This window comes from Benincasa hispida, chromosome 9, assembly GCF_027475165.1.
Source record: "Benincasa hispida cultivar pf3 chromosome 9, pf3_genome.v1.1, whole genome shotgun sequence".
Classification (NCBI taxonomy): domain Eukaryota; kingdom Viridiplantae; phylum Streptophyta; class Magnoliopsida; order Cucurbitales; family Cucurbitaceae; genus Benincasa; species Benincasa hispida.
The window spans coordinates 90,106,653-90,117,958 of NC_143486.1; the positions used below are offsets into that span (position 1 = coordinate 90,106,653).

An 11,306-nucleotide genomic window follows, 5' to 3' on the forward strand; every position below is an offset into this window, starting at 1 on the left:
AGTTACTTACTTTTTTTGGTTGGAAAACTTTATCGCTTAATGATTTATAAGATGAAGCACGAGAACAAGTCCATCTAAGAATTCTAGGAATTGCAATCTTACTGACTTTGGTGGCTATGAACTTACTTGATGTGGATACAATATCGTAAGCTCAAACCTATGATATGGGAACTTTATTACACGACATAACACACAGGTTCAATATATATTAAAGTGAATTAGAAACAAAAGTACATACCTGGAATGTAAGTGCGAATCCCTTTATAAAGTAATATAAGGCACGATGATCATTTTATGTTTTCTTTGAATCATATGCCTCATTCTTTCTGCACATGATAGTCTTCATGCTATTCAATATACGTTTATAAAAGAGAGAAGAGCAGTCGTGATGTACAAAGACTTCATGATCATCGACAATCCCAAATATATTCACATTGAATTGGGTTTTCTTGTCTTTTCCATTCATCATCGTTTCAATGAATAGTGTCAATACAACCTTGACAACATCTTTATCATTAGTAAAATTGAACTTTTCGAATGTGGTCTCCACATCCTTGCGAGAACTATCCTTTTCTTTTGGGTTCTTCAGTCCAAGAATGAGTTATCATAGTCTTTCACCACTTGTTACTCTTTCTACTACTCGCCTAGTCGGTCACAACCTAATTATCAAGTTAAAATTGTCTTGGAAGAATGTTACCTTCTTCCCTAGAATGTTGAAAGATATAACGTCTGGGTTCACATTTGCTACCTCCCTTAACAGAAAGTGGTGCAAAAGTTGTCCACTAAAAACAAGATCTATATCCAATAGTGGACCAAAGGTTGTTTTCCTATACAGTCTCATCTGTTCTTCTGTCAACTTATTCTTAATCACAAAGGCAGTTTTGTGGACGTGGTAAGAGACTGTAGCAGAGAAATATTTCTCAGCAGGGATGTTCATCTTACCAATCTGACAAGCGTGTACATTACAACAATTAGTAAACAATCGCATAACAAAAATTAAACGATCGCATAACAGATATCTCAACGATTGCATAATAGATATCTCAACAATCACGTAATAGTTAGCTAAACGATCGCATAACAGATAGCTATGATATAAACCTAAACGATCACACAATAAATATCTCAACGATCACTTAATATTCTCTATTCTATCGCTTAATAATATCTAAATGCTCGCTTAATATTCTCTAAACGCTCGCTTAGTATTTTTTATCTGATCACTTAGTATTCTCTCAACGATCAATTTCGAATGAATACGCGATTAAACCATAAAAGATAGTCAAACCTCGAATATCAACATGCATTCTTCAAGAAGAAGAGTCTGATATCTTTCAAATCACGACGACAATGGCAAGTACGTAGAAACGACTAGCGAGAATCCTGCAAGGAGTGCTCAACTAAAGTTCGAAGAGAAAACAAGAGAAAATTTGAAAGAAAATTCTTCGAAGAGAAATGTTTTGAGAAGGAAATGAAGGAAATAAAGGGACCTATCATTGTAAAGTATTCGTAGAGGTGCGCGGATACCAAACGGTATGAAGGTTTTTTAAAATTGTGGGTAATTTTGGAATTTCGTATAGAATAGATCATTGGTAGAAAAGATTTTAGTTTTGAGGCCATTTTGTGAAAATTTTCATCCATTTTTAAGTTTACTAATTAAGCAACAGATTTGACAATTTTTTTTAAAAAAATAATACAAATAATACGTGGAGTGGGTAATCATGGTCAGACTCTAAGACTGATAATATAATTTTATATCAATTGAATTATATTATTCATGCTAGTTAAATTTGGCAAATGCTATCATCTTAGATAGATATTGTAATTTTTCAAGCATAGTTTTTGAAGATATTCCTATCATTTCAAAAGACGTTGCTTGGATTCCACCTTGTAAATCGTTAAAACTCAGAAAAATAAATAAATAAATAAAGTATTGGTTTTTTTTTTGCCGTGAACATGTAAACGTATTGCACTAAGAATAAATTTTGCAATTTTTGCCTACTATATTTCATTTGAAAAGTATGTTTAAAAGGTATATTTTAATTCGTGTTCTAGCGTTCATTTCTTCTTAGTTAGAGAATTTTTTACTCAATTATACCTGAGTCGACTTTGTGAAATAAGATTTACTTTTGTATAAAACTTGATTTTCATTATAATTAGTGTTCCTTTCTTACTTTCTGAAAATTAGTTGTTTCACCTGAGCAATGAATGCATTTTCATTACATTGAAGAAGGTTTGAGAAGACGTTAGTTTCGAGAAAAATAGGCAGGCAGATGATAAACTCACAGTCAAAATTTGTATGTTCCATACAAAATTTACACTCTCGTCTTCGTCTTGCTTATAAAGATAGCAGCGAGAGTAGTTCAATAGTCTACATTGAACTATTTGGCACAAGATTGCGAGCAACCGTATTCAAACCCATTCGAAGTTTGTTTCTTTGGGAAGAACCAAGGCAATCAGGCTATCTGGTGGCCCTAGTGGAATTGAGAGCAGAGAACACGAGTCCTGTGAATATGGAAGTATAAAGAGAAGCCTTGTCCATAGTGATTTAGTGGCCGGTATCTTTATTACTCCCGCACAATCCCTCTGCTTCAAATACGATACAAAATCTTGAAACTGCCAAGATTACAGGGTGTGATTGTTAAAATGTTACTGCATATCGCAATGAATAAACAGCCATGCTTGTATCTCTAGAACAATCAAATGACAAATATCACAAGTTACTAGGAAAATGATTTACAATTTTTTCCAAAGCTCTAAAGCAAATGAGACAAATTTGAAAGGAAGAGATGCTTACTCCTTTATGGTCTCCACCAGAAGATGGGATCAGCTGACATATCTCCCTCTAAAGAAAAAATTAAGAGGGGGAAATAGTTAGAAGTGAATACTAAATAGCTTTAGAAATGCGATAATTAAAAAGGGGAGATAAAAACGGCTTTGCATCTACTAGATCTAAACCTAGTTTGTCCTCGTTCATACTTCACAGTAGCAATGTTATTACAGGCTACAGTGAGGGGTTCTTTCCTCTTCTACTTTCTATTTTCTTTTTTTTTTTTAAATTCCTAATTTTTAAATATTTTCCCATCGGAAGGATCTTCATCTCAAGAATGAGGCACTTACTTTACTTGGTGAAGTGCTGGTGAATGTCGACTTCACATGCCTAAAATCTGTGCGTTTGGTCATATCTAATTTTGCAGGCCACCTACACCAAGAAGAATTAAGCAAAATACCAGCAGAAGTAAGAAGAAGAAGAAGAAACAGATGCTGAAATAGAAGAGAAAAACGAAGAACCCGAGTCTTTACTCAATAGGTTCTGGACCAGCATTTAAGTATTTGCAAGTTTGGGAGTCCACTCTTCTTGCATAAATTGTACAGTACTGAACCCCGCTTTTACAAAGTGCTCCTTGCCATTGATACAGAACATGCTGGCTACAATTTTCCACTTCACTGGTTCCTGTGGCAGCCAGGGGTGGAGGTGGAGGCGGAGGAGAGCTGGGTGGAGGAGGAATATTAGGTGGTTGTGAGTGAGGCAAAGGTGGTGGAGATGGAGGCATAGGAGGAGGTATATCAGGCTGGGAAGGTGGTAGAGATGATATTGATGGCGGAGCAACAAGATGGGGGAAAACATGGTCTAGATGCTGCTGCATCGGAGTTCCTTGTATCTGAGAAAGAGGTGTCACGGAAGCAGGTAAAAAGGGAGGGCATGCAACAGAATTACCCGGAAAAGTATTAGGTATAACACTTGGTGATATTGGATTTAAAGGCAAAGGATGGTTTAAACCCCTTGCATCCCAAGAACTGTTTGGAGGAGGGTATGGAGATCGAATAAATGGAGGTGGCTGAATCTGAGGTGGAGGTGGTGGAGCCGGAGGTCCCATTGTTGATGTGGGCAAGCATGGAATCGTTCCAGACACTACGTGGACACCTAAATAGGATATCAAACCATTAACTGAATACAGTGGCAAGAATTAAACAATTTTCATCAGTTCCTTTTTATTTCTTTTTTAATGTGTGTGTGTGGTGGGGTGGGGGTGGGGGGTGGCGGAAGCCACCATCTGTAGATTTCACCTTGTGGATGATCTATCAGCAGGTTTCGGTCACAAGCATCAGTCCTCCCGACCCCTATTTCAAGCATCTCTGTATGACCAGAAGGAGCCCAGTTTGACTGATAGGAATATCCACCTTGCTGAGGTATTGCATGATTCTCAAGTAATATTCTGGGAGATGGATCACAACTATCATGGTTCCTCGGGAAAGGTGTTGCATGGAACCTTCCTGGAAAACTTTTCAAATACACAAGAAATATTTTAATGACAGGCAATCCAACCTCAACAACAGATATTGTGGGAGCAAGAAAGAAGCAAAATGGAAGACAGCCGAGTGTAATTGAAATTAGGAAGTAATAGCTGACTAAACATGATAGAAAGATCCCAAACGCTTTAAGAATACAATCAAAGGGAGAAAAAGTCAAACTTCAAGGTAGGGGAGGAGGGACCTGAATCCAATGCAAAGGGAAATTCCAGGACAACCACTTTGTAAATAAAACTGAAAGCTCCTGAAACACAATGAAAAAATCTTCTACCAACATGAAACAGAGAAAGTTTGAGAGGGAAAAACCTGAATTCTATTCGAAGGAAAATTCCAGGACAACCACGGAGATTCTTCAAGACGGTGATTGCAGCATCTACACAACTGCACTCAACAAACCAACCACATCCCACCTGTACACTTGCCCGAGTCATCCTCACAACAGACCCAATATTGGTGATGGCAAGATTACAGATCTTCATCAATTCTTCGTCAGTGACAAAAGGAGAATTATAATTTGGAAAAGAAACCCAGAGAGTGCTAGTAGGAGTTCTGTCTTCTTCCCTCATTGAAGCATTGCAACTTCCAGATATGTAGTTTTCAAAATAACTTGAATTCTGATTGATGTTGTATTTCGCACGCAGTGTATAGAGCAACGAAGATAGCTCTGACATTCTTGTCCCAAAGTCGGGACTCTCTGGGACCATCAGAGCATGAGGTGACCCAACCATACTACTAGGCACGTTTGCAGGATTGTTGCTTCTGATGTTACCACCAATAGGGGCACAAGTAGATCTTCCACCGTCTAGATAAGGTGCAACAATATTCGTTTGTCCTGCATTTGGAGGTGTCCAGTGAATATTCTTTTCCCTTCGATGTTGTCTGAGATGTGTCATTACAACTGCAGCTTCTTCCGGAGTCTCAAATTCCATCAGCAATGCTCCCTCATTGACAAGATCAGAGACCATGTATGGACCCTTGTTAAGCGCTTTCCTTGTCTCATGCAGAATCTCATCCTTCACCCAGTAGCTCAAAACATTTCCAACATAAACATGCAAACTGGAACCAACTGCAACTCCGTGGGTAGAGCCTCTAGTCCCTAAACCAATATCCATGAATTTTACACACCATTGAAATTGTCCACGCAAATATTCACGTGCCCTTATGGCATCAATGATGTGACCGTACTCCACTACTGCAAACCTTTTTAATGGAAAGAAGAAAAAATGTTCAATGTAACCAAACCTCTCAAATTGATACCTTATGTGAGCTTCAGATGCCTCTGGGCCTAAAAGACCCACCCATAGCTGTTTGGAAGCAGAGAAGATATCCAAGGCTGATGGATCTCCATCAGAAAACCACAAACTCTGAGAAGTTGTAGTACATGGCACTGATAGTTGATGTCTAGGAGGCAGAAGATCATTATTGATATCTCCAGTAGACAATCTCTGAGCAGGAAAGTTGCGATCAACACTCAAAATTTGATTCCCATCAATTGAATGCTTTGGGCATTCAAAAGAATTGTTGTGCAGGTCAAATGATGTTTTTGCATAAGACAAATGATCATGCTTGCTTGAAGGATCCTGCGACTGTGGCAAACTGCAATGTACCAAACCTCCAGGCTCCTGAACATCAAAGGCCATGGGTCTCAAGCCGCCAGCATCAAAATCAGAACACGTGCTGTGCTTGCAATCAAGAGGAATTGATGAAGAATGTTGACCAGAAACTTTATCATTGACACCATCTTCAAGGGAATCACAATGTCTCAATTTTCTCCTTTTATCAGATAGTTCCATGGAAATTTCACATCTATTACGAGTAGAATGCTTCAAGGAATCAGGCATTTCCTCATCTATATTCACTTGACTATCTTCATTGTCCATTAACTCAGAAAATGATTCAAAAATTCCTTCCAGTGCAGATCTTACATCTGCTAAAGCTCTAAAGGATGGCAGGTCACAGAGCCTCTTGTACTGTGTAAACATCCAGTTTCGAAATGATTTATCTTTTCCAAGGACCTGCATTCAAGAATCCCTAGTACAATGATACATGAATGAGAGGGAAAAAGGATAAAAAAAGTCTTGCATTATGAGCCATATGTGACAGTATATTCCATCATTAGCTTCAGCGAGTGGACAGAGAGAAAGAAGAAGATGACAAGTAGTTCATCGACCGATAACTAATGGTTATTAAGAATCCCTAACCAGTGATCATTAAAGCAAACCAGGGTGCTAGTGTGCATTAATGTGGGAAAGCAATCAATCAATCAAAAGTTAAAATTAAAAAATAATAATAAACACTGTAATATACATAGTAGACTGATTTTTATCTGCCAATATGGTCGTTAGATTTTTTTTTCTCAAGTTCCAATGCATTTTTGAAAAAACCATTTTCAGTTTATCTTATTTAGTCTCTCATTATAAATGCTTCTTGTAATTGCCTATTGGCTTTTGGGGTTTCCCCTATTTCAAATATCAATGAAATGTTTCTTATCTAAAAAAAAAGCAAAAGAAAAACCATGAAACACCAACCTGCCCAGCCCCCTAAGCAGATCATTGTCCGAGAAGAAGGGACCAAAACTCAAACAAATAAGGAAAAAACTGATCAACTGCTGACCTGACAAGATGTCAGTCAGTCTTTTGCTGCACTTATCCACCTACCACAACGGAAAAATAATAACAATTGCTTAGCATCCCCCCTCCCCCCCTCCAAAACCAAACACACACATTACAGCCTCTGTTAATCAGCCAACTACGGAAAAATAAGAGGACCAAACGGGGAACGAAACCTGTTAGGCTGTTACGACCAAAAACATTGTCTAACATTGATCCAAATCAACAAGAAAAATTATTAGATGTGACCACACACTGTGCTAACGCCCTTCTAAATATTTGATACATGGTTAAACCATAATTTGTATTTCTCGCTAACATTCAGTGGCATAAACCTGTCAGCACATTATTCCAACCTCAAATAATTTCTCTAACTATAACATTTTTTTTAAGAGACCAAACCTGACAAATAAACAACTTTCAGTGAAGGCAAAGATAAGTAGCCACGATAGTGGAGTGGAGTCTAAAAGGTAAATTGTCTGAATGTATAAGGACACGGTAAATAATACTACTTTAACAAAAAGAAAATCATTGTAGGCATTACCAAGCTCAACATGCAGTTTCTTGAAGCAGATGATGCATCAACAGAGATGTCGCTACTGACTGAAACTTGCTCCTTAACATCATCCTTACAGTAATTGGGGCTTGTGCTTGTCTTCTTGTCACTTCTTTTATCCAAATGATGGGTGATGTCAACATCAAGCCCAAGTATAATCTGATTTAGAAAATACTGCCCGTCCTTGTGAATTACCTCGGCAGACATATTGAAAAGCTCAAAGCAAGCTGCAGCTAAGTTTTTAGGATAATGAAAAAATAGCCAGAGGAGACTGATAGCACGTAACTTGGATAGCCTAATCACGGGCAAAATATTTTCATCAGTATATTTCTGCTTTAACTCAGTGAAAACATCAGCAGAATCTTGAATTTTAAGAGCTTCTTTATCTACAATCTGAAATATATCTTTTCCCTTAAAAGATGACACAAAGAAGGTGAAAACATTCTGAAAGACTTCAAAACAAATGCCTCTGATGACAGATGACGTAGGTGCCTTAGATATTACAGCAGCACAAATATCAACTAAACCAATAATACAAGCCCTTGCGGTCTCAAACGCAACATTATCAACATCCTCCCCATTATTTATTATTTCCAAGCTCTGATTGTGCATATTGATGATAACTTTTGTTGCAGCTTCAAGAGCAGTTGGACAATGAGGTGCATATCGAGGAATAAAGTCAGCCACAATACGCTTTACACTGGTGCACCCTGCAAATTACATGCACATGGCAACGCAGATGAAAGAAAGACCCAAGGGCAAGAAATATGACCAAGTACATTCTCAGGCTAGCCGTTGGGATTTGAGCTGAATGTATCATTTTTTTTTTCATTAAAAAAAAAATCCAGTCTGTTCATTTCCCAACCTGATTTAAAATCCAACACTAAAAATGTGGTCAGTTGCTTGATGGTTCACACTCTCATATGATACTAATGGCAGTATGGGTCAAAGTATGACCTAGTTTGGGATTGCGGAGGCTGTGAAAATAAATGTTGTCAATTGTGCTAAAGTTAACTGTAATATTAAGTAATTTTCTTTTTTTTTTTTTTGTAAATTTCTATTTTAAACATGAAAAAGTAAGTTGTATTTTGTAAATTAATAGCAAACAAATGAGATTTAACTGTAATGTCTGAAGTAGACACAATTTTATTTATAAATTTAAGATAATAATTAAAAGCGTTACATACAATTGTATCAACAAAAGCATAGAGCTGAGGATGAGAAATTCTTCTTCTTTTCAAAGAGCAGAGAGTTAAGCAATGGTAGAGACTAGAAAACTCGGTGGTGAGAGGTCTAGAGGCCAAAAAGACATGTTAAAAGTGTTGACCCATGGTTGGGCAGGATGGAGTCAGAAGGGTTTCTTTTTTTAACAACTTTCATCAAGAAAAAGATGAAAGAATACAAGGGCATACAAAAAAAACAAGCCCACCAAAAGGGAGGCCAACTAAAGAAAAAGGCTTCAGCTATACAAAATAGTGTCTATAGAGTAATTACAAATAATTTTCAAAATCGAAACCCAAAGAGAAACATGAAATCTATCGAGGGACCATACATCATTGGGATCCCTCTCCAACCGTCTAAAAACTTGGTTATTCCGCTCACCCCAAAGGTCCCACAATAAAATACACACCTCAAGAAACAAAAAAAAGCAACCCTTCTCGTGAAAGGACGGATATAAGAGGAACTCCCTAATCATAAAAGTAGAAGATATGGGATTGGCCAAAGCAGTGATTTGCAGGAGAATTGAGAATTTTTTATATTATCAATCTAGAGAACCCTGTGGAGAAATGATGTTGTCGTGAGAGGATTAAATGGACAATTCTGAAAGATATTGAGAGACTCCAGAGTTTTTGGGAATCCACTTTCAAATGTTACTATTAATTAGATTTTACAAATCAAAGACTTGAAAAGGTGATTTTATTTAAATTAATGTATAAAAGGTTATACCAGACAAACAAAAAAAGGGTTAAAATTGACCCAAAAACACATTAATGGCCTCCAAAATCAATGTAAAACGGTGCTTAAACGGCCCCCACTGTGCTTTATACTCCCATTTTAATTCATTGTCGAACGGACTTCATATGTTATTCTAATGGAAATTGACGGAAGAAGTAATTTTAAATACTAAAGCAGCATCAGAAAGAAGTACTCCTCTGCATATATATAGATTCAAACGCGTAGAATGTTGTTGCTATTTGTTTAGGATTTCTTGATAAACAAAATGCGAGCGTAAAATAGAATCAGCATCTAAAGTTAGGACGAGTAATTGGTTTCTAGTCTAATTTCAAAATACACAAGCAAGAAATGCGAACTCTCCAACAATACTCAAAGACTTCAAATATATAAATTGCTTCAAGGGGGAAAAAAAAGTTCTGGGACACATAGGAAGCGTCCTCCAGTTCGTAAGAGTTGTGAAACCCTAATTCGACACTTCAGAGATTGAAATATAATCCTATGATACTGGAAATGATACAAAATGCAAAGAGGGAGGAAGAGAATCGAATACTGACCTCTCGAAGCAGTGATGAGAGAAAGATACGCCTGCTCAATATCAGGTGTGGGAGCGCCCTTCTCTTTCTGGGAAAGGAAAAACCTAATTCGCTTAAAGCATCCATAGACGCTTCTAATTTCATCTCTGTTCCTTCTCCTGAGGAGAATTTCGGCTTGGGAAAGCTGAGGTGGAGTGGGAGGCGATGGAGCGGCGGAATTCTGGTCCGTGACTGGGATTTGCGGTGGCGGTGGCTGAGGCAACTGGGGAAGTGGGGGCGGCTGTTCTGGAGCGGGTGGTCCGTAGTTCCGGCGCTTCTTGAGAGGCTGCTCCGCCGAGGCCATGGCCCACTGCGAGAAAAGAAAGAGGCGCGCGGGGTCTCAGATAATTTTGATGACAGTCAGGTTAGGGATTCAAGTGCTTTGTGGGCCCACTTTGCCTTTCACTCGCCGACCCTGCTTATCAAGCATTCACCCTTGGGATTTGAAGTAAGAAATTTATTATTATAACTTAGTTATAATAGTTTCTGTTTGATATGTAAATTATTCTAGTTTAAAAAATAAAAAATAAATATTATAGTAAAAAAAAAAAGAATGAATGTAAAATAGTAAAAACAGTAATAAATAGTGAATATTGTAGTAAATGAGAGTTTTGAAATAATGTTAACTATAATTAACTGAAGAATACAAATTAATATTTATGGAAGTAAATGATGATTATTATAATTTTATGATAGTTTTCGCTCCAACACATCTTAAGACTTCTCTCCAGTTCTTCATTTCTATGATTGAAATTATCTTTTTTTTAAAAAAAAAAAAGTTAAAGAAAAAAAATCATGGTATTTGTAATAGGTCATCGTCGCAATCGTAATTAGATTGGCGTTCTATAACAGAACAATTTTATCCAATATTTTTTATATCCTATTTTATATTTTACATTAAATAGTAATCTTTTTTTATATCCTATTCTATATTTTACATTAAATAGTATCTTATACTGATTTATTGAATTAATATGTAACTTTATTTAATGCTTAGTTTGGGATGAATGTTATTCACCAAATTATGTGAATTAGATGAATATTAGGCCACATTTACCTTAGGTAAAACGTAATAAATCAATAATAATTTGAAAAGCAGATCTATTTGATTACGTTTGGTGTTGTTTATTTGTATTCAATATTCATATTGACATCTGAAGTTGTCACAACCCGCCCCAGATTATCCTACCTAAACCTAGGACGGGTTGTGACATCAATAGACCCCGAGCATGCAATAGAACCTACCATCAAATACTTCTTGAACTTGAAACTCAACTTGAATTAAAATATATTACTTACACA

At 36.9% G+C, this 11,306-nt stretch overlaps 1 protein-coding gene across 1 annotated transcript; it reads right to left on the minus strand.

Annotated features, from left to right (window-relative positions):
* Positions 1–2,250: 2,250 nt before the first annotated feature.
* LOC120085597 (nucleic acid binding protein) lies at positions 2,251–10,529 on the minus strand. Its single transcript, XM_039041662.2, has 8 exons — positions 9,987–10,529; positions 7,465–8,186; positions 4,618–6,326; positions 4,069–4,283; positions 3,304–3,925; positions 3,121–3,202; positions 2,798–2,845; positions 2,251–2,616 (listed from the first exon to the last, which is right to left on the minus strand). Exons 1-8 carry the CDS (start codon positions 10,306–10,308, stop codon positions 2,413–2,415), a joined length of 3,924 nt encoding a protein of 1,307 aa, XP_038897590.1. The 5' UTR covers positions 10,309–10,529; the 3' UTR covers positions 2,251–2,412.
* Positions 10,530–11,306: the final 777 nt, after the last annotated feature.